Source organism: Lutra lutra, chromosome 10 (assembly GCF_902655055.1).
Source record: "Lutra lutra chromosome 10, mLutLut1.2, whole genome shotgun sequence".
NCBI lineage: Eukaryota > Metazoa > Chordata > Mammalia > Carnivora > Mustelidae > Lutra > Lutra lutra.
This window is the reverse complement of record NC_062287.1, coordinates 88,631,601-88,655,727: the sequence shown is the minus strand read 5'-3', so window position 1 is coordinate 88,655,727 and position 24,127 is coordinate 88,631,601. Positions and strand designations below refer to the sequence as shown.

Here is a 24,127-nt window from a genome sequence, read left to right as displayed (position 1 = left end):
GATTGAAAAACCACTTTCCTGGAGCTGCATTTAAAAATCAATCACCACAGATGGCAAGAGGAGAGGCTGAGGACAAGACTGACCTTTGAGTCAAGGGCAACCGAGATGGTGCACATTTGTAACTAATTACCTCTTTCTTAATCTTTATGTTTGTCTCTCCCTGGACAGGGACTTTCTTTCCAGCAGCTGAGACATCTGAGCCAAGTGAACTCCAGGCTTCCGCAACATCTCACTTTGTCCAGATTTACAGTGGCCATTTTCTGCTCTGTGTGTGTACGTGCGTGCTCGTGCATGTATGTGTCTCAAAAGGACTGACATCTGTCATTCTTTCAAAGTGCACATAAAGGGCTCCTGGGTGGCTCAGTTGGTTAAGTATCTGCCTTTGGCTCAGGTCACAGTCCCAGGGTCTTGGGATCACGTCCCATGTTGGGCTCCCTGCTCAGTGGGGAGTTTGCTTCTCCCTCTCCTACTCCCTTCCCCTTCTGCTTTCCCTGCTTGTGCTCTCTCTCTCTCTGTCAAATAAATAAAAAATCTTAAAAAAAAAAAAAAAAAAGTGGGGGCTCCTGGGTGGCTCAGTGGGTTAAGCCTCTGCCTTCGGCTCAGGTCATGGTCTCAGGGTCCTGGAATCGAGCCCCGCATCGGGCTCTCTGCTTAGCGGGGAGCCTGCTTCCTCCCCCTCTCTGTCTGCCTCTCTGCCTACTTGTGATTTCTGTCTGTCAAATAAATAAATAAAATCTTTTTTAAAAAAGTGCACATAAAAGTAGAAGCTTGTAAAAGTAGAATCTTGGTTAAAAAAATTTAAAAAGAGAATGCCTGTGTTTTTAAGACTTAAAATCTCTTTAAACTGTCTTAAAAGTATTTTCTCCTAGGATATGGAATAACATCACCAACCTGAAACCAAAATGTTTTCTGTTTTTATGTTACTTTCCCATTAAAAGGGATGGATGACACCTTAGAATAACAAACATGCATACGTATAAATTTAACAACCACGTTACTCTGTCTTCCCCTGTGCTTGTCCCTGTCCTGAACACTTGACAAACAATAATCTAGGTAGTCCTCACAATAACCTCATAAGGTTTGGTCCTATTACCCCTGTTTTTATAGAACAGAAAACTAAAACACAGAGAGGTAAAGCAACTTGATCAAAGTCACACAGCTAGTACGTGGCTATGCCAGGCACTGAAGTTAGGTAATCCGGATTTAGGGGGCACAATCTTGACCACTCCCTCCCCACTCTGTCCCCCCACCTCTCTCCCCACACACTCTGTGCTGAATGCTTTACAGGTGTTATTTCATGTAAACCATACAATGACCTTTAATGTTTTTATTCCCATTTTACAGATGGGGAAAACAAAGCATCTTGTCCGAGACTACTCAGCTAATAAGTGAAAAGCGGGAGCTCGGACTTCACCAAAGTGTCACCTAGTCAGTTACTCAGTCAAACAATGGTGTCCATCTCCAGGCCCTCCCCTGCCCCCATGAGCCTGTGGTTAGAATCAGGAAAACAACTTGTCTTCGTCCTCTAACTGAGCCTGGAACCTTGAATTCAATAGCCCCGTAACAACAGGGTTTGGGATGTCAGATCCCCTGATCCAATTAACAGAACAGACCAGGAGGCTTAGCGACCAGAAATAAGTTGGCTGAAGGGTACTTATAGTTATGGTGACTTAGATGCCATCCATGGGGGTGCGAGGGAAGGTCCACAGAGCAGCAATTCTCAAAGGGTGGTCTGGGGTCCCACGGGAGATCCTCAGACCTTTTCTACATGGTCAAAACGATTTCCTCAGTTACCCTAAGCTACAACTTGCCCCTTTCCTTGCACCCTCCATGAGTGTACCGTGCAATTTTCCAGAGACAAGACAGGCAGTATCGCAACAACTGAACAGGAGACAGATACCAGGATCCAGCTCTCCCCTCTGAGACCAGACGGCACAGATTCACAAGCCTAAAACAATGCCGCTCTTCGGTTAGTTTATTCTGGAAAAGCTGTCTTTCACAAAAATGCTGTTTAGGCTAATGGGTAATAGGTCTATTATTTAAATGAATTAAATATTAAATTAAATAATAAATAAAAATAATAATAATAAAATAAAAATATATAGATATATAAATATATAATATATATTATATATAATATATAAATATATAATACATAATATAAGTATATATAAATATGTGTTTATTTATAAATATAGAAATAAAAAATAAAATAAAATAAATAATAACTAAATAATAATAAATAATAAATAAAAATTAAATATTAAATGAATTAAATATTTTAAAGTTTTTCAGGTTTCATTTCCAATAGGGTGAAGACAGAGATAACCCAAGAAAGTGGTCATTTGTAAGAGCGTAAAGGAGTTGTGAGACTAAAAAGCCCGAGGGCTGCTGCCCAAGACCATCATGTCCATTATAGGAGGGGAAGAGCCACACCGACCCTGCACGTATCGGGGACTCGGTGACCGTAATTCTGGACGCTGGAGGAACGGTACATGCATCCACGTACACTGGAATGACGGATACTCAGACCCACGCAGCTTACCTGGAAATAGTCCGTAATGAATGATCCAAGTTCACTCTTCAGCAGCCTCCTGGGGAGAGAGAAACACTGTCAAGCAGTCCTGGATGGTACAGCTCCCGGGGCCTTGTTCACAGATGCATGACGATAATAGAGTGCTCGCCAATGGCACAGGGACCAAGGCCAGGTCTAAGATGGGAGTGTGTTAGGCTCTAGTAACCCAAGAGTTCTTAGGGAATTCAGGCAATGGAAATCCTACAGGGGATCCAGGCAGCCACAGAGGATTCTTTTTTTTTTTTTTTTTAGAGAAAGAGAAAGAGTGAGCAGAGGGAGGGACAGAGAGAGGGGGAGAGAGTGAATCATCAGCAGGCTCCACACCCAGTGCAGAGCCCAACACGGGGCTCAATCTCACGACTCTGAGATCACGACCCAGCCACTGGACATTCTAATAGGGTTGGTAGAGGCAAGCCCAGGGCACCTGGCTTCATGTGGAGGGGGTTAAAAAAAAAAAAAAAGCAAAGAGAAGAAAGACCATAATTTTAGAATCCTCCGTATTTGTAGACATTATGGTTTAAACCACATCTGTCATATTCTTCAACCCATGATTGTAAAATACGTGCGAGAGGAAGGTAATTATTATCCCTCTTATGCAGATAGAGAAATGGAGGCTCAGAATAAGCCAGTGACAGAGTCAAGATTCAAACCCAGGCCTCCTGCAAATTCAAAATCTTTCCCCATAATCCCACCCGGTCTCTCCTCCAAATCCATCAGCTCATTCAGCTCCGTGCCGTGGCTGGGCTGGTCTTGCTGCCCATACCCGAGGGACTGAGGAAGTCCTTCAAAGGCAACTACGACAGGGAAAAGGGATTCTACTCACCCAGCCACAAACATTTATTGAGCTGTCCTTCACGTGCCAGACACTGTGGTGGTACCAGCTACCCAGAAGTGAGCACAGGAGGTCTCGAGGCTCACAAACACACTCGCGAGATGACTTCAGAATCTCAAGAGCTAAAATGACTTTTCATTTTTATTTTTATTTATTTATTTTTAAAGATTTTATTTATTTATCAGAGAGAGAGAGAGGGAGAGAGAGCGAGCACAGGCAGACAGAATGGCAGGCAGAGGCAGAGGGAGAAGCAGGCTCCCTGCCAAGCAAGGAGCCCGATGTGGGACTCGATCCCAGGATGCTGGGATCATGACCTGAGCCGAAGGCAGCTGCCCAACCAACTGAGCCACCCAGGCGTCCCTATTTTTATTATTTTTTAAAGATTTTATTTATTTATTTGACAGACAGAGATCACAATCAGGCAGAGAGGCAGGCAGAGAGAGAAGGGGAAGCAGGCTCCCCGCTGAGCAGAGAGCCCAATGCGGGGCTCGATCCCAGGACCCTGGGATCATGACCTGAGCCGAAGGCAGAGGCTTTCACCCACTGAGCCACCCAGGAGCCCCTAAAATGACTTTTTAAAATAGAGGTCTTGGCACCAGCCCCTCTTCTCCCCATGACAATCATGGGACTGGCCCCACTGCTCTTTTTTTCATTGGATCCAAACAAGGTGAGAAAGCTAGAAACAAGAATAACTCATTCCCCAGACCCGGGGCGTTCCCTAGGAGGGTACGCTTTTCACTGCTTCAAATGATGTCACTGACCCATCCCACCAGTCATGGTCATGAAGGGGCAAATGCTCAGGCTTCTGACAACACCTGCTGGCTATCACCCCCCACCCCAACAATGTGTTCCCACATGTCGCTGGAGGAGAAACAGGAAGTCACAGCGAGGTATCATTAGGGGCAGACCACAAACACAACAGGATTGCAAAAGAAATAGAGAGAGCGAGCTCCATGGTCCGCATTCTCATACCAGAGAGATCCCTGCAAAGCTGCAAACACATGCTGAGCTAGGAAAATACCTTCCTTGGCCCACGACCGAAAATGTGCATGTGACGGATACTGCATTCTGAGACCTAATATCATGGGGGGGGCTCTTGGAAGGCCACCCCACAAACACAGCCCAGCAGCTCGCCCGGTTGTGGGCCTCTCTGACAAGAGGCGGGGGAACATCCATCAGTAAGCAGGCCAAGGGCTGGTCGGTCATCAAGGCTCCTGGAGGCTAGAGGTGTCTCCCAGGCAGAAAAGAAAAACCAGTGGGGAGCCCCAGGTGCAGGCTTTGGAACAGGAAGAGTCAGGGAGGCCGCTTCTGACTGCTGGAGGGAGAGGCACCTCCCAGAAAGGTCTTCATGGCCACCGGGAAGCCTTGAAACCACAGAGGAGGAAGCCAAGCTTCCTCAAGGAGGGGACAAAGAAGCCCTAATAATAACGGGCTACCCCGAACAGAGCTTCCCAAGCACTTCTTGGGTCCCAGTGACGCTGAGGGATGGACACGGCTTTGAGATCAAGTAACAGGCTATGGAATTGGTGTCCGCGAGCAATTGTGCTGGGACACGGCTCGTGAAGGTGCTCTGGGTAAAGTGGAAAGAGAAAGAGGTCCGGGGGAAGGGTAGTCCTTCGAGGTCAGCTGCTATGGGAAACCCACCTGGAGCACTGTGGAGGAGGGACCCATGTCAATGTGAGCATCGTTCATTAGGCTGGACATGGTCAGCAGGTGATTACTGCCCAGGGATGCTTCACAGCAGTGCTCGGGAGCATCACCACACTACCCAACTGAGGAATCCGAGAAGCACAGTCCCCAACTGGTCAGGGGAGGCAGAAAGGCTGCACCCACAGCGAGGGGAAGGTACAGCATCTTCTGGTCCTGCCAGGGCTGCTGCCAGCCATCGCCATTGGCAGATGCTGCAGAACGTTGTGGAGAGACAAAGCTTGTGGGGGGGGGCAGGTATTGGCTGATAAAGGAGCAGAGGCTAAGGACACAACCAAGACAAGGACAAACTTAGAAGCTTCAAAAAGACTGAAGCTTCAAAAAGACTGAAACTAGAAGCAGCCATACCAGGAGCAGCACGATGGCGATGGAGAAGATTGAGTGGCGGAGCATGGAGATGCTTCCACCGCGCAGAGAATGCGGACCCTCGGCCCTTTACTGAGGAGGAACCAGACAGAGGAATCTGCACAACAATCCACCTTCTATACTTTCAACCTAATTAATGGACTACTTCTGCTCGGGTATGGTAAGAGAACCAGACGTGTGTCCTTTCCTCAGTCCTGAGTTCAAACCCCTGTCCACTAGGTCTTGTGATATAGACAACGCCGAACAGAGTAGACCCCATTGGATCATTTAAGTCAATGTTCTGTTGTCCTGGGGAGGGGAGGAGCCAATCACTAGGCAGTTCTGTCCCTTACAAAACCTGTCCTACTTCCGAGCACGTTATGTGTTAGACAAGGTCACTGCATCTATGTCCAGAGTTTTTGCTGCAGCAAAATATAGGAATCAACGTCAATGGGCACCAATAAAGTAATCACGAAAAATCATTGTTCATTCATACAATGGAATTTTATGCAATGGTTAAAAAAAAAAGAACTCTAGTGATACATAAAGATTTAGGTTATATTAAGTCTTAAAAAATGCAAGATGCTGAAAGGTGTATATAATATGCTTCCTTGTGGAAAGATAAGAGAAAAATAAGAATATGTATTTTTATTTACAGAATATGAATTAACTCAGGTGTCACATCTGTTCTTTGAACTTATTGCTCTGGAACAGCGATGTGATTTGGTTTCCAACAGGCCCTTTGAACTGAAATAGACAGCACCTTGATTTTGAGAACACACCAAGCATGTATGCATTTTAAAAATTACATAGAAACCCACTGGGTTTGTCCCCTCCTCTCCATCTCCCCAAGTAAGGAGCTGGAGAAAGTTGCAGCCGTTATTGGACATTAAGTAGGGCAACAAATCACGTCAGCAAACTTTATTCCCTGAAGCTAGGAGGAGATAGAGATCCCAGTCTGTGGATCTCCTATCAACTGCTGAGTGCCCCCGGTTGCTTGTCCATATATATGTTCCTTACCTATGCATAAAGAAGTTCTGGAAGAATGTCCAATAAGCTGCTGTTCTAGTAATTATCCTTGGGAGGGGTGTTGAATGAGAACTGGGTTTCTGGGGTATGGGAGATTTTTTTTTTTTTTAAGATTTTATTTATTTGACAGACAGAGAGATCACAAGTAGGCAGAGAGGCAAGCAGAGAGAGAGGGGGAAACAGGCTCCCTGCTGAGCAGAGAGCCCAACACAGGGCTCAATCCCAGGACCCTGACATCACGACCCAAGCCGAAGGCAGTGGCCCAACCCATTGAGCCACCCATGGGCCCCAAGATTCTTTATATTATAACTCCTTATTTATTTAAGATTTCTGTACCCCATGAATCCTATGAAAAAAGCCATAAATTTAATTAACAAGAACCACCACCAGAGTTACCACCAAATGGCCTGCAGGCGAGAAGGAATTCTGGGAGGGAGTTTTCATCAAGGTTGCAATGTCAGGAAGTGGGTGGTCCCAGGGAACCCACCTCAGCCTGGCAGCCTGAGAATTCAACTCAGAGAGAAAAGTGGGGAGGCGGCCAGAGCTGGCCCAGCCATGGGAGAGCAGACTGTCGCTGAGTCACCGCACAAGCTCCAACCTGTTTCTATTCTCGGTGTTTATTCTGCTAGCACTTGATTTACAAGGAAAGAGTACTTCTGAAAAACATGATCTTAGCTGAACTGAGAGAAAAAGGGATTTTCCACACCTCTGTCTTGATACACCGTCTTCACGGGAGGACTCGGCAGGAGCTCTCCTCCAGAGCCACCGAGAGAGACTAGAGATCCACGAATTCATTCACCGAATCACAGCCGTTTCCAGAACACCTTCTGTGTGTCAGACACCATGCGAGCTGCTGAAAGGGATGAACAGGGCCTGGACAGAGATTTCTGCCCCCCGGTGCCACCGTCTCATGAGGCACAGGAGCCCTATCTTCTCCAAAAACAGACACTACGAGCACCAAGGCGTTAGAGGTGCACAGACCTAAATTCACACAGAGTCAACTCACCCTCTACCCTTCCTCACTAACTTCGTCAGCAGAGTTTGGAAAGCACCAGAAAGGAGAGCAAAGCAGGAGGAATGACAACAGAATTAACGAGCCTGTGGTTTGTGGTTCCCTAGATCCGAAAGAGGTGAAAACTCTCATTGCCTCCAAGCCCTAGGCTGCGTGTTCTGGTTAAGGCATGGGGGGCTGAGACTCTGGCAGCCTCCCTCCCCCTTTTTCCACTCTCTCCCAGGGAATTTTCCCTGAAAAGAGGAATGTAATTCCTTACTGGAACAAATAGATAAGAATAAGGAATCAGCAGTAAATGCTCCCAGGATGGAGCAGGATGATTTTCCCCCAAACTGAAGGTTTCTAAGCCCAGGGGCCAGGCGCGCGGTCCACAACAAACACAGCAGGTGCATCCTCCTGTAAGCCAAACAAAGCCACCGGCCGTGGTAGTAGCTCCACTTCTTATCCACAAGGAAACCAACCTCAGAGGTCAGTATGGACAGAGAGGAGAGGGGCCTCGGGGAGCGTGAGGACAGGGACTGAAGCCCGCTGTCAGCGATCACCCCTGCAAATCAGCATCACCGGTCAGTCCCTTGTGCCCGGTCCCCAGCCGGAGTTCAGGGGTAACGAGGATACCTCTCTGTGGACTACCGCAGGGGTTAAAGGAGTTCATCCTGAACTGGGCAGTTCCCAGAACAGGCCTGAGGCACACAAAGCCGGGCAGGTGCGCACCACCCAGGGCTGCGGACCTGGACGCCCACACTCCCAAGAACCTGACCCAACAGCTTCTCTGCATCTCCTTCAGAGCACGGCTGGACCAGCCCATTCCCAAGCCTGGCATGAAGGGCCCTGGTGAAACTCATGAAGGGGGTCGGCCGCGGGGGCCGGACCTTACTGAATGAACGAAGGGTAACAAAGGGGGGAAGGTGGGTGCGAACTTGGGGGAAAAGGTGGCTTGACAAAGATGGAGGGGACGTCCCAGGTCATAGGGCTCCAGCTGCGCCCATGTCACGTATGGGGCTTCTAGGCCAGGCCTTGTGTGCAGAGTCCTGCCGCTAACCAGCAGCAGCAGCAGCAGCCTGAGCTGGAAGGAGGAAGTGGGGACCCAGGAGTAATGGCAAAGGACGCTCATGCGGACCCAACCCAAAAGGGAACAGGGCACGACGTTCAGTCAGAAGCCAGAAAGGCCACAATAGGGAAAAAAATGGGGAACCACGCACTGGTCTGTATTATCTCACCCTTTCTCCCCTCCCAGGCTGACTGGGCGAGACATCACCCCAGATGACAAGATTTCCTGTTATTACACAGACCCGCCATCTCGCCCCTCACTGTCTTGTCAACTCAACTTCCCACTTCTGAGGGCTTGAAGAGTAAACAAGACCGGGCCAGAGCCGGATCCTGGCTGGTGGCAGGGCACGGGGACCCCGAGAGGGCAGGTGGTACAGGAGCGGTCCAGAGGACAGAGAGAAACCACCGTGGGTATGAGCCACCATCTCCCTGGCACATGGGGAAAGACCCAGAGCAGCCAAATCCCAGGGGAGGAGGCAGTGGTTCAGAGACAGGCATTATGGGGCTCGTGGTTCCCAGCATCCAACAGGACGGCCGGAGGAACTGTTCAATATTTCCATGTCGTCTGGCAACTAACTAGGGGCTGCCCCAATACTCAGGCCCCCCAACCCAGCGCCTTGGCAGGATCCAACCCGACCTCCTCGTGATCCAGGCCTTGTTCCCAATATGGTAGCTGGTCAGTACCCCTCCAACCTGAACCCCAACCTGATTGCTGACTCCCCTGAAGATCACCTCCCTCATTTCCACAACAGAACATTATTTTAAGGAGGCAGCATCTTTAAGCACTTACATGCAGATGCCGCTTTCCTCCTTGGGTCCATTTTACTGGGGCCCACTGGAGGCGGTGTCCACAACTCATGTAAAATAAATGCGGGGACTCCCATACCTCTTGATTTCCTACACCCTAAGTGGGGAGTGGGGACAGTAAAAAAAGATGGAGACAACCAACAGAGAGCTTCCATGGGCCTTCCTTTTTTTTTTTTTTTTTTAAATGTAATCTCTACACCCATTGTGGGGCTTAAACTTACAACCCCGAGATCAAGAGTCACACACTCTACCGACTAAGCCAGCCCGGTGCCCCTGACCTTCTAACCATGTCACAGGCACGATGCTAGGAAGCTGGCATGCAGTACTGTTAATTCTCCAATGTCCCTGTGGTAGGAATTTATCCTCATCTCGCAGATGAGAGGAGGCTGATGCTCAGAGCCTTGCCCGGGGCCATATACGTAGATCCTCATCCAAAATGAGGCTGACCTCAAAGTCAGCCCGTGGTACCCCACTTGCTCACAGGGGCAAGTGGGTAAGACAGGGGGAGGACACGGGTGGGCATGAATGGGGGGGCTGCAGTGCACCCCCTGAAAGCCAGCAGCCAGGACTTGGCTCCCGCTGACCAGTTCCAGGCCAGACTACACTTCCAGTGTTACCCGACGTGAACTTTCCTGAGAGGCCTGGATTTTCAGGGGAGACTCAAAACACCGTACGGGCCAACTGCCACCACAGGGGCCAGCCCCAGAGGTTTCCGATTTGTCACTTCCCTCTTACTACTCTTCCCGCCCCCAAAGTTGAGGGTGTGTATCAGCCAGAACAGACACAGGGACAACACATATACTCAGGCAGAACCATCTGGGCTGAAAAGAGACTCCATCTTAAGCCCTCCCAAAGCAGGGTCCTCAGAAAACAATGCCTCGCCTACCTCAGGATCTGGTGATGAATCTATGTCCTATACCCAGGGGCGTCAGGCCTAGATCTAGATGATGCAGGCTCTGCGTTCCTCTCGTCGCCTGCTTACTCGGTTTAAGAACACGGAAGACTCGGGTTCAAATCCCAGTGTGGCTGCTGACCAGCTCTGTGACTCTGGGCATGTTGTCCCGGTTTCCTGCGCCTCTGTGTCCTCACCCGTAAGACAGGGATACAGGACCTGCCTCAGAGAGCTGTGGGGAGCTCTAGAGGAATGGCCATATTGAAAGCATTCACACTAAACCCGACACAAATGTCTGCTATCGTCATCACCTCCAGGAGCCTCGCCTCAGACTCTGCCAGCCTGTGGGCCGCATCCAGACTCCGCTCCTCCCCAGCTCGTCCCAGCGCTTCCCCCCAGCGGCTGCGGGTCCCACGACCCAACCAACAGACTCCCTCACAGAGACGGGAAAACCTGAGGTGGGAAAACCTGAGGTGCGTTTCCCTTCGGGGCATGGAGGGGCTCAGGCAGCCAAATGACTCGGGAGAAGGACGTTTCAACTCAGACCCGTCAAAGACCAAGCGCAGTTCTTGGAACCTCTTTCCTTGAAAATCTCTGGGGTTTCTTCCACGCCGCCTCCCTCCCAACAAGAACAGAGAGAGAAGGAAAATGTGAGTTTCCTGCCTCAGGCCAGCTGCAGATAACCCATCTCTGGCTTCTGGAAACCTCGCCTCAGAGCATTCATTAAGGCCGAATAAAAAAAATGCTTCCTGGGGAGGAGGAGGGGTGGGAAGGCCTGGAGACGGCCGTGGCAAGGAGGTTATAACCCGACTGACCCTCACCTGCTCATCCTCCAGATTTCAACATCCTCCAATTATCACCTTCCCCCCAATAATTCCGTGCCCCCTTTTTGTACTCCCCCGGCACTCTGCCTTGTGCTCGCCCCCCACTGCAGACACGGTCTTTGGAGAGCTCACCAAACCCAAACCTCAGACCCAGGTGTGCCCCCACTGCCAAACGGCAGCCCCATCAGCATTGAGCCCGGGGACAGGATTAAAAACCACATCGATGCCCCATAGAGAGTTTATACCAAGAGGACCTCCAGGTACTCACGATCATGTACTAACCCTACCGCTGGAAAGAAGGCCAGGGCTGGCCGCGGGGACGTGGGGACGCTGATTTCGGCTTTGATTCAGGACTTGGACGGTCCATCAAAGTTTATTACCGTTTGGCTTGAGTAGAACAGAGAACGGAGAGAGTCATTTCCTCTCGTTCTTTTCTCTGCGGAAAGGACAAACAGCTGGCTCCTTGTAAGCAAGCGCCCAGCCTCACCCAGACTCCAAGTCCAGCACATTCTTGGAGGAGCCCGTCCTGGACCTCTCTTGTTCAAAGTGAGCTCACCGCATCTGAACTGCTGGAGGGGTCTTTACACAACACCTGCCATGCAGCGAGTCACCACACTGCCCCGTGCTCTCACACGTGGTACTCATCCATCATTTATCACTTTACTATCACTACCATTTCACAAGGAGAGGCGCCATAATGGTTAACGTATTTATGCACTAGACCCTGCCCTCGTGACGCGTTTAGCACCATCTTGTCCTCCCAACCACTGTGAGGCTGATGCTATTACTATCCCTGTTTCATGGAAGGAAAAACAGAGACAGAGAAAAACAAAGTAACTTGCCCAAGGTCACACAGCTGGTCTCCTCTTGATGCCCAGTCTCTCTGAATCTGGGCACGACTCTCTTTTAAAGATTTTGTTTATTTATTTGACAGACAGATCACAAGTAGGCAGAGAGGCAGCAAAAGGAAGGGAAGCAGGCTCCCTGCTAAGCAGAGAGCCCAACGAGGGGCTCGATCCCAGGACCCTGGGAGAGGTTTTAACCCACTGAGCCACCCAGGCGCCCCTAGGCACGACTCTTAACAAGTTAAAAAATTCTACTGGACCTGGCACAGATCTTCTGGCACGAAGACCCATCATAACTGACTGCAAAGTGGGCTGGAGAATCACTGGTCTTCTCTCCCTCCACATTCTCTTCCCTATGTTCCTTCTGTCCTGTGCCCCCGCCTTCCCCCCCATACACCCTCCACAACGGGCATCCCTCCACCCTGTCGGCTTTATGGACCTACTTCCAAAAGAGAAAAGAAAAAGGAAAACCAAAACCCAAATGTCTCCACGAAGAGCAGCAGGGCTGTTCTGGCATTTTAATTGCTGAAATGAGGAGCAGCTGTGTTCATTCCCACGCAGGCACCTGCAGATGTGGGCATGCATGCGGGCCGGCTCACCTGACTCCCCTGGGGACCGGGTCACACCAACGCCTGGCATGCCTAGCACGTTCCCAGTCAGGCTCTGAGCATCTGTGATGTGAAAACCCATCTCCAACCTAACCACTCTCCCAGAGAAGGCCAAGAACGTCGGCAGCTGAAAGTCTGGTTTTTGACAGCTTTGACATCTTCCGGGCTCATGTCACATCTGGGCAATCAGTGTCAAACCCCAACCACGCATACTTCTCACCGGCCGGAAAATTGCTCAAAACATAGGAAAGAACAGCCAGCCCTGCCCCCCACCCCCAGACCCAACACTGGAAGGGACTAGTGGTGGGGGGGGGCGTGGTCGTGCTTCTCAGAGGGGGGTTAAGAATCACAGCACATGATGAAAGACAGGGTCTCAGGGGCCTTGTGAAAGGAAAGCAGAAGACCAAGACCATCTGTTTAAACTTTCTTCCAGTCTGAAACCTCCGACTCTAGGAGGCGGTACTAAGAACATAGGTGTTGCTCCGGGCTGACCTGTGTCCCTGCCAAGCTCCTGTGTTGAAGTCCCCCGTCTCCCTGTGCTGGTACTTGGAGATGGGGCCTCTGGAAGGTCATCTGGTTTCCATGAGATCATAAGGGTGTGGCCCTCGAGATGGGATTAGTGACCTTAGAAGACGAAATGGGAAAGCTTGCTGAACACAAAGGGGAGGAGGCCCTGGGAGGACACAGTGAGCGAGCTGCCAGGACCTGGGCTCTCAGCAGGAACCGAATCTGAGGGCACGAATCTGAGGGCATGTTGACCTCAGACTTCCCAGCTTCCAGACCAGCGAGAAGTAAATGTCTATGGTAGAAACCACCCCGCCTGTGGACTGGTTACAGCAGCCTGAGCAGACGAACACAGGTGTCTGAGACAGGGGTTCAAGTCCTGACTCCGCCCTTTCCATAGCTGGGGGACCTTGGATGAGAGTTATTTTATTTTCCTTATCCACACGTTTATGGATAAACTACAAGAACAACAGTTACCTCACACGGCTGTGAGGAGGGTCGAGTGGGCCGATGGAGGTGAGAGGTGCTCCGTGCTTTTCCAGATGAGCTCCCTTCCCCCATCATGTGACCTTGGTGCTAGCCCAGCCCTCACCAGCATGGCCTTCACGCACGCTGGGGCTCCTCGAGTCAACACACAGCCTCTGTCCCATTCAACCCACAGATATGTTTTGTTTGACCTGCACTAATGTTTGGGGGAAATTTGGATTGTTTATTAACACTTAAAAGCCAGGAAATTTCACATAAAAGTCTTAATTTCCGGTTGAGAAAGAGGCTGACATGTCACCCGCCCCACGTCCTGCCAGGGCGATCCACAATCCCCTTTCAACATAGGGACAACTCTCACCTCTGTGCATCCAGCCAGCCTCCCACATTCAGAAGACTCGCTGGGCACCTGCAGGCTTCTCAGTTAGCAACAACTCCCCAGGGATAAAAGGTCTGGTGGAATCTTCCGGGGCCAGTACTTTTCCTTGCTGCCCACAAAGATTTTAAGTACAATTTCAGGATTGGTCTCCCGAAGTGAGGAACAATTAGCACGTTCCTGAGTCACTGTTTTATTTATTTATACTTCCACTGTGAGCTAACGAACCCTCCTGGGGAGGCCAGGATCTTAGTTCTTGGAGTAAAATAGAGTTCCTGCAACCCAGGGGTTGGCTGACCCTGCTTTGCCCCGTCACTTGACTTCTTGGGGCCTCAGTTTCCTTCTCTGTAAAAGGAGGCCTTGGGCTAGACAAGCTCTATTGTCTCTTCCCTATTTGTGTAATTACTATGTGAAATTCAAGCTCCTGGGTAGAAATTCAACACAATCTCAGTTTACTTTTGAGCCCCAAGGTTTTAATGAAAGCAGAGCTCTTAAAACACCTCACTGACCCTTAAAACACACATCTTCACTAAATGTAAGCAGGACCCAAATAATGGCCTTGTTGATTGTCCCACCCACTCCAGGCCTGGGTCTTTAGCCTTGATGTTTTGCACTTAACACACCAGACAAGCAAGAACACGAGGACATTAAAAGGCCTAACGCGCAACCCCCTTCCCCAGGAGATTCTGGCGCTCTGGGCTGTGCCTGCCTCTCTCTGTCCTCATTTCACCAAAACACAAACCTGACCATACCACCCCCAAACCTCGGGCAGTCTCTGCTCATAGGCCTTTTCTTGGTTTCTGGCTCACTGCCACCACAGGACCTTTGCACCTGCAGTTTCACCTGTTGAATTCCCACTGGTCCTCCAGAAGATGGCACAAGCAGGACATCACTCCTGGCCTCGGCAAGATGGGAGTCATACAGATGTGCTTTCCTCACAGCAGCTGTCACAATAGCACTTTTACATTTTATAGGTATAATTAGTTGACCGGTGATGGTCCCCACGACTGAATATTGAAATCACAGGACAGCAGGGTCCACCTCGGTCTTTGCTCAGTGCTGTCTCTCCAGTGCCTGGCCAATAAGCAGCACTCAAATATTTGTTGAAGGAGTGAATAAATTTATGAAAAGCTGATACTACTGAGAAGATTCTGGAAGATAAGAAACCCCTCAAGGACCACATCTTATTGAGGGTTGTATCGCCAAAACTTAACCGTAATGACCGCCACAACGTGCACAGTCATAAGAGCCCCCAGTACTTCAAGAGCTCTGACCCTGTCCTAACAGGTCATTTATACAATAACTCAATTTAAATCTTTACAAGAATCCTATGGAAGTAGGCACATTTCCCATCCATACTTCATGTAAGAGGAAACTGAGGAACAAAGAAGTTGGTAAGAAACTTAAGTTAGTAAAAGCCACAAGGGCAACAGAATCCCAAGCAGTCTGGTTTCAACCATGAGGCCATCTTGCCCAATATGGCACCTAATGGTTAAGCAGGGCACAATCCATACGTACAGATGTGACATATGTGACATCTGCCATATGTCAACCCTCCACCCCCGGGTTGCCCCCACCGTGCCCCACACAGGAATAAATGGACGAACCCGCCATGGATCATTATTATCTAGACAGATAAGGGTCTTGGAGCTTAGTAGCCCTATGAGTCAGTAAAAGTTGACAGAAGCATTAAGAACCAAGCAGATAAAAACTTTAAGCTAAGGCTGCCAGTGGGACAGCCCCCACTGCCCCAGCTCAGGCCCACAGGTGGAAAATGGCCCCTGACCTAGCCATCCACGTACCTGATGTTTTCATTCAGTGCATAGAGCTCGTTGCTTTGCAAGCCACCTCCTTTGAAGACATTGATCACGGCAGTCTGGACGCTATAGGGGAAACAGAAATGAGCCCTCGTTAAAGGATCTGCCTGCCTAGGGCAGCCTCAATCAACAGCTCAGGGCTAAAGGCAGGTGCAAGGGCCAGGGAACCCATGGCACAAACATGGCCCCATTTTCCATCCCTGGAAATCCATTATTTCCTTCCCCGGGTCACTGGAGAGACAGGAAGAGTGAGACCAAGAAGATCCAAAAGCAGACCTTGCCCCCCAAGTTTCTCAAAGGCGAGCCAGTCTTCCTCACTGGCCCCATTGGCCTCCCTGCTGGCAAGCAGCCCTCATGAAGGACAGATGCTGGGATGTGCTCTCAGGACGCTGGGCCTGGAGGAATCCAAAATGGCGCAAGCGGATGCCAAGAGTGCCTGGGATTCCTTCACTTAGGAGGTCCCTGTCCTCGCAGAGCAGCCTGTGTGCCTGGGGCTGATATGAACTGCTTTTTCCTTGCCTTTTTGATAGGGTTACCTTGGAAGAGTCTCACTGAGGCTAGCCTCTCTTGCCCCTTCCATTCCCCTCCTGGGAGGTGCAGAGGCATTGGTGGGTTAGTCCCTGGCGGGGCCACAGCTAAGTCTTGACTCCACAGGCTCTGTGGCACCAGCGCAATATGTCAGCAAGCAGCAGACTGCAATCTTTTCTTTATCAAGGATCCCAGGGCTTTTTTTTTTGTTTTTTTTTTTTTTTAAGAACACAGATCCATTCACAGCGACACATGTCAGAGCCCCATCTTCAGCCCCATTGAGAGAGTTGTGCATTCATGAGAAAATCCAGAATGAGTCAAAGTACAAAGATTCAGTAATGCTTTAAAATAATGATATGCTGGGTGCCTGGGAGGCTCAGTCAGTTAAAATCATGAAGCATTTAACTCATCCAAAGAGTAATGGCTAGATATGAAAGCAGCAGCCCAGAGGGATGCAAAACGTGGTGTTGATTCTGTCTCCACTCATTGCTTGGTGTATAAAACATCGACCAGACACTGCATAAAAGCCAGTATCTCCTTCCCCATGCACCTGTGGCTCATGATACCACTCATTTGGCTTATGTCTTACCTTCCCAGAGAGGTAACAGGTGACTTGAGGTTCCTTACTCAGGCCCACCCCCGGGTACGCGAATAGTCTGGGGTTGGTTGACTAAGGAGCAGAACAGAAGCTGTCAATTCCAACCCAACTGTCCTGGGCCGGTTAACTGACTCCGGTAGCCCAGAGGCCTCCAGGGGCTCAAACAAGGGAAGGCAGTGGACATGTCGTCCACAGGAAAATGTGCTTTCTTCAACAGCTGTCTAGCTGTACAATCATGACCTTCTGGAACAGAGCTCTCCAAAGAAGCAGAAGCTAAGCCGGTCCCCAGGCCCTGCTCTGGCCCTTGGCCACCGTCCACTTCACGACAATCGCCCCCTCCCCGTTACCTGTTCCAGGCCGAGTTGGAGCTGAGCTGCAGAGCCTGCCGGGCTGCTTGGAACCGGGGCAGATCGCTGAGCACTGGGGAGCTCATGAAACGCGGCCTGGGCCTGCGGAAGGAGCCCATCTTGTGGAACTCAGTGGGCAGACTGGGAGCAAAGCCGCGGGTCATAAGTCCAGGTGAGGGGAACGCCTTCTCCTCTGGACCAGAAGGTTCCGAGTGCCCCCGGGAAGGGCTTCTCCCAGGGCTGCCCTCCGGTTCTCAGGATTTCTTAAAACCACAAATTTAGCCAACACCTGAAAAGAAAGGACGCTTTTTATTGAAAAGTCCCAGGTTGAGCAGATCATTTTAGAGGAGATTGGCGGGGATTTTCCAGCCACACCATTTTAAAAATGACTCCAGCACCCAGCAATAACATCCATCCCCTACGAGCTCCCATTCACAGGTTTTTCACGGGTCTCCTTTCGACTATAACACTGTTCTTACTGCAAGGTGGGAAGCCAGTGACAACGGGCATAGGTTAAGGCACTCCTACAGAAAAGTGATTTCTACACTGTGCTTGACGGTGGTCTTGGTGCTTGACACCAAGGTCTGGGCACTGGCTGGGTTTCTGTAGACCCCGCATCACTGTGCATTAAGAGATGGCTTTTATTTTTTTTTTTTTTTTAAGATTTTATTTATTTATTTGTCAGAGAGAGAGAGAGAGTGAGAGTGAGCACAGGCAGATAGAGTGGCAGGCAGAGGCAGAAGGAGAAGCAGGCTCCCTGCTGAGCAATAAGCCCGATGTGGGACTCGATCCCAGGACTCTGGGATCATGACCTGAGCCGAAGGCAGCCGCTTAACCAACTGAGCCACCCAGGCGTCCCAAGAGATGGCTTTAAAAAAAAAAAAAAAAAAAAAAAAAGCCTTAAAAAAAGAACACAGGAGCTCCTTCTCCTGGCACTAAAGACCTTCCATGATCTGCCCTGAGCATGCCAGCCCATGTGTACTGCATGGGCAGTATTTCCCGAAGCATCAGTGCCTCCTCACTCGGGCCCATCTCACCATCCCTTACCTGCCGTTCACTCATTCATTCCATCAGAACATATTTACTGAGTGTTCGTCATCGATTAACCACTGGGAGCTGTGGAACATCCAGATTTCTAAGACATAATCCCTGCCCTCAAGAGGCTCAGGGTCTACTGAGAACACAAATGTCTGTGTATCCATATACACAATAATTATTGTTTCCTGATTTTTTTAAAATAAATTTTAATTCCAGCAGAGTTGACATACAGTGTTGGTTTCAGGTGTACGACACAGTGATTCAATACCTTCACGCATCACCGGGGCTCTTCATGACAAGGGTCCTCCCTAACCCACAGCCTCTGTTCCCCCCACCCCCCACCACCTCCCCTCCGGTCACCCTCAGTTTGTTCTCTATAGTTAAGAGTCCGTTTCTTGATTTGCCTCCCTCTCTATTTTGCCTTTGCTCATTTGCTTTGTTTCTTAAATTCCACATATGAGTGAAATCGTATGGTATTGTTCTTCCACGGACTTATTTCACTTAGCATAACATAGTACACTCTAGCTCCATCCATGATGTTGCAAACGGCAAGATTTCATTCTTTCTGATGGCTGAGTAATATTGCCTTGTCTTTATACACCACGTCCTCTTCATCCATTCATCAGTCCGTGGACACTTGGGCTGCTCCCATATTTTGGCTACTGCAGATAATGCTGCTATAAATATAGGAACGCACGTATCCCTCTGAATTAGCGTTTCTGTATTTTTTTTTTTTTTTTTGGTAAATATCCAGTGGTGTGACTGCTGGATCATAGGGTGGCTCTATCGTCAAGCAATATTTACTGACCACACATCATGCACCGGCCGCTCACCCAGATACTAGGGATGCAGTGGTGGCTCTGGACAACACGGTCGCTGCCCGGTAGAGCTCACCACCATTGGGCAGGGTTCCACGCCATGCTTCTTCCCTCTCCCTAGCTTCTGAACATTTTTACTGCTTCCCTTGCCCAGAATTCCCTTCCTTTTCTTCTCTCCTTATCTAGATCTAACTTATCCTGCAGGGCTGGGTTCAAGGATACTGTCCCCTGAGCAGTTCCCAGAACTTGATGGCTTTATGATTAATGGCAATGGCTTTGGAATGAACCGGGGTTTGAGTCTTAACCAGGCCCCACCCAGTTGCATGACCTGGAGCACGTGGAGCCCAAGAGTCCAAGGCTATGAGCAGTGCCACCCGCACAGGACTGAGGACAGGAGACATGAGATTGTGTGATGTACCCAGCAGAATGGCACGCCCAAAGCACATTTTCCTCAGCACCTCTGCTCCTAACATTTCAGTCTCAGATTCTTTTTTTTTAATCTTAAGGTTGTATTTATTTGAAGGAGAGAAAGCAAGAGCCCAGCAGGTGAGTAGCAGGCAGAGGGAGAAGCAGGCTCCCCATGGAGCAAGGAGCTTGATGTGGGACTCAATCAGCCCCTCCACCTGCTTCTCAGGATGAACCCACAGCGACTAAAATCTATCAGTATTGGGACGCCTGGGTGGCTCAGTTGGTTAAGCAGCTGCCTTCGGCTCAGGTCATGATCCCAGCGTCCTGGGATCGAATCCCACATCGGGCTCCTTGCTCATCAGGGAGCCTGCTTCTCCCTCTGCCTCTGCCTGCCATTCTGTCTGCCTGTGTTTGCTCTCTCTCCCTCTCTCTCTCTGACAAATAAATAAATAAAAAATAAAATAAAATAAAATCTATCAGTATTATCAGTATGTACCGCAGAAATCAAAATAGGCCTGCTCCATTTCCAAGTCTCAACGACTACGCAAGTGCCACTGGAATTTGGAAAGATCTTTGCAAATCATCAGACAAGGCAAAGAAGAAATATAAGACCATGAAGCCCCTTCAGAAGCCTTCTACGGGCTGGCTATGGGATTTCATTTGCCCAGTAAAGGTCCCACTGTTGAAAGAGGATCCATTTTGCTGCCCTTCTTTAAATGGGCCTGCTAAGTGCAATACATTGGTGTAATTACAGGATATTAACTCCTTCTACAAGGACCTGAGACTTGAGGTGACCGAGCAGCCTCCCACTCAGGGCACTGCTACAGGGAAGTAGAAAGGTGAGTTGAATGGGCCGTCCACGTGTTTACTTCCTGGCTCCCTGCTGCAACAGCCACATCCCCAGGAAGCTGTGCGACATGGAGGACTGTGGGGCCGGCTCCTGTCCCCTCCACTGCTCGGTCGGCAGCCCCCAGGCCTCGCGCTCCAGGCTGTGTACGTATCCACCAAGGCACACGGGCGGGTAGCCCCATCCACCTGAGGCCCCTTTTAAATAAGAATAATTTTCAGGGCGCCTGGGTGGCTCAGTGGGTTAAGCCGCTGCCTTCAGCTCAGGTCATGATCTCAGGGTCCTGGGATCGAGTCCCGCATCGGGCTCTCGGCTCAGCAGGGAGCCTGCTTCTCTCTCTCTCTCTCTCTCTCTCTCTCTCTGCCTGCCTCTCCGTCTACCTGTGATCTCTCTCTGTCAAATAAATAAATAAAAATCTAAAAAAAAAAAAAAAAAGAATAATTTTCAGCCCTAAGAATGATAAGCGCAGCCCCCACACCCTGTCACCAGCTGCAGAGTGACACACAACAGGCAGCTGCTGCCAACCCTGTTGTCACCTGTGACATCTGCCACCCGCAGACCCCGACTGGCTGAAGACCGTGGGAAGCTGCCTTTTTTGCACCATTCCTGCTTCGGGAGAGAGTCAGGAGGCCTCCCCAAGCATGGACAGGAGCAGCCTGAAGGGAAAAGAGGGTGCTGTGCCCCACCCACGGTATCCGCCTGCTACCACTGCGCTGGCCCCTCAGGCACAGACTGGTCCTGACCTAACCATGACAAATCAGAAAATGACAAGACAGAGCCCTGTGTGCAGATGGCCAAAGTGAAGCCCAGAGGACCAGAGCAACTTGTCCAGTGTCTCTGAGGTAGGAGAGCTGGCACTGGCTAGAACTCAGGTTCCCCAGCTACAGATCTAGAAAGTTCCCCAGGTCCCATCTAGGCTGTTCCATAACCTCCTTAAAGAGGCACCGGCCCTTCCTCGTCTCCGTATCCTCAAGCCTAAGCTCTCTGCCCAAGACACATATGAAGGAAGGATAGGAACACATGAGGCACCGACGGCCTGACTGTCGTGGTGCCAAGCACTGTCACAGCAGGTGAACTTACCACCCTCACAGAACCCCACTTCAAGATCCGAGTAATCTGCCAGAAGTCACAAAGCCAGGTGACAGATTGCTTACTGGTGTCCAGACTGACCTAACTCCATAGCCTGTTCCCATTTTGTCATGCTACCAAACTCAGCCAGGAACCAGAAACTACCACATCAGTCAAGAACACCTACTCATGAGATTTCATTTCTGTTTAAATCTCATGTGCCTGAGACAGATAAACAGACGTAAGGAACTCTAGGACCACATCTGACAGGAGCCAGAGGAGCCGTGAGGAGAAGGGAAGAAAAGAGAAAGTGTGGACTGCCTTAGTTAGACACTCCATTCCTCCCCAGCTCCGTGACCTTTGTAAGTCACTTGACCTCTCTGAGCCTTGACATCCTTCGGCATGAAATGAGCACCCTAAGGGTGACTATCTCAGCATTGTAGGAGGATAAAATGAGTAGTATTCGTAAAACACTTAGAGAGGATGGGTCGTGGCAAACAGCTATGTAAGTGTTAAAGAAATAAGATAACTTGTTATTCTACATCTCCAAGCAATGACAGCAGTGGAAATACAGCAACATTGCCCCGTTTCTGGTAACCTTACTGACATCTGGAAAACACTCCGCACAGGAGGACACAAGACCTCCAAGCTGCCATCGTGGTCACAGAGCCCAGGCCGTGCCCCCTCACACCTCCGGCAACGCACTTCTTTACTGAACCTTCACCTCCAGGTGGCCGTTCCTCAGTTTCAGCGTGTTTCCACACATCGCCACACTCGTAAATCTTACCCTAACCCTGCACGGCAGGTCGAGAAGGAATCCTGTCAGATCAGGAAACTGAGGCTACGTGATTTGGCCACAGCTGGGAGGCAGTTAGGGTGGGGAACCAGATCTGACCCCAAGTCCTCCAACCTCAAGCCTGTCCTGCCAGAACATTCTTCTTTTTTCCCGTATGTATGTTAAAATATTTTCATTATGCAATATACGTAAAAAGGAATTTATACACACATGCAAATACATGCGTCGTAAACAATGATAAACTTCCACCTGCTTAAGAAAGAGGATGCTACCTTGGAAGCCCCCCGTGTTCTTATTTTTCTGATAACAGCACATCTACTTACTTATCGTAAAAAAAGTAAACGTGCACATAAATCTATAACATACAAAGTGAAAAAGGCCTTACTCTGGACACTTAGTGTCAAGAAGCTCCCTGCCCAGAACTTGCCGAAAGGACGGACATGTTCTAGATCTGTGCAGTCCAAGGTGTAGCTACTAGCCACGTGGCCAATGAGCACTTCTGACGTGGCCAATGTGGCTGAGGAAGCAACTTTATTTTAATGTAATTTTTAACACCACACACACGTGTCTACACACTATCTGAATAAAAATGGGTAATCTGTTCTTTCCTCTTAAGACATCATGGCTATCTTCCCGTATCACCACATACTAACCTACTTCATTATTTTTAATGGTTCCTTTATTCCTTTTGGGGGAATACCACACTTGACGTAACCAATCCCCATTTTGGTGGCTTCCAGTTTTTCGTTCCTACAAAGAATGAACATATCCACCAGTTTCGGGGACCCCATGCCTCTAACACCCACTGCCGCTCTAGCCAGAAACAGCGGGGCAGAAAGGGAGCTGGCAGGTCTCGTGGCCGTAGCTCCCAAGGATGAGTGGCCACGAGTGGCTCTGGAATCAGGCAAGCCCTGGCATCGAGGAACATTCTGCTGCTCACGGACGGTGACAGGCAGGAAGCCTGGTGCCCCAGAGATATACTCACTTCTCATTCCCCGGGAGCTCTGAATATTACGTTAGATGACAAATGACGTGATTCCATTAAAGGTCATGAGAGTGGGAGCTCACCCTGGATTTGCCAGGTGGGCCACAAATGCCATCACATGTATCCTTACAACACGCGGGCAAAAGACGCCAGCAGCCACAGGCAGCAGCTGGAAAGGAACGATGCAGATTCTCCCACAGCGCCCCCCGGAGGAAGCACAGCCCAGGGACCCCTTACTTCTGGACTTCGGACCTCCGGAATTACAACAGAACGCCTTGATCCTGTTTTAAACCACCAAGGTTGTGGTAATTTCTTACTGCAGCTGTGAGAAATGAATATATTCACGGTGCGGCCTGGGACCACTCTGACTGCAGTCTCGACATCCAGAAAAGGGGGAACAGGAAGAGTTACTTTGGAGACCTGTGGCGACGAGAAAGAGGAGCTGTGAAGTAACCTGGCAGGGATCCAGAAACTATTAGGGGTGACAAGCAAGTGCAGTGAAGGTTCTGAGCCAAGGTGCCAGAGCCGGGCTAGGTGTCATCACTTACTGTGTGACCTGGCAGGTGACTTAGGATTGGTATGAGGAGTGAAAGAGATGACTCAAGTAAGGCTTAGAATAGTCCCGGTATACAGCAAGTGCTTGATAAATGCCACCTATTCTTTTTATTTTTGTTACCCGGTCACCACCACAGTGATAACCCGCTCAGGCTGTTGCAACCAAAGACCGCAGACTGCATGACATAAACAACAGAAATGAATTTCCTCATAGATCTGGAAGCCAGAAGCTCAAGATCCAGGTGTCGGCAGAGTTGGCTTCTGCTAAGGCCCTCCTCCTTGGCTTACAGATCACCGCCTTCCCTCTGTGTCCTCGCAGGGCCCTCCCTCTATGTACGTCCATCTCTGCGTGTGTGTGTCCAAATTTCCTTTTCATATATGCACACCAGTTGGGCTGGATTAGGGCTCACCTAAGAGGCTCACTTTAACTTTATCA

At 49.7% G+C, this 24,127-nt stretch overlaps 1 protein-coding gene across 16 annotated transcripts in view; it reads right to left on the bottom strand.

The window, feature by feature from the left end:
• The window catches only part of PRR5L (proline rich 5 like), a 71,794-nt gene that overhangs the window by 34,255 nt on the left and 13,412 nt on the right, over window positions 1–24,127 (bottom strand). For 10 of the 16 annotated variants that reach the window (XM_047691340.1, XM_047691347.1, XM_047691341.1 and 7 more), the window contains 4 exons: window positions 17,177–17,465; window positions 15,689–15,769; window positions 2,546–2,594; window positions 1,841–1,948 (listed from right to left, as the gene is read on the bottom strand). In XM_047691340.1, the coding sequence (XP_047547296.1) occupies window positions 1,841–1,948; window positions 2,546–2,594; window positions 15,689–15,769; window positions 17,177–17,340 (402 nt within the window). In that variant the 5' untranslated portion in view covers window positions 17,341–17,465. The other 6 variants (XM_047691349.1, XM_047691350.1, XM_047691351.1 and 3 more) reach the window with 3 other exon arrangements.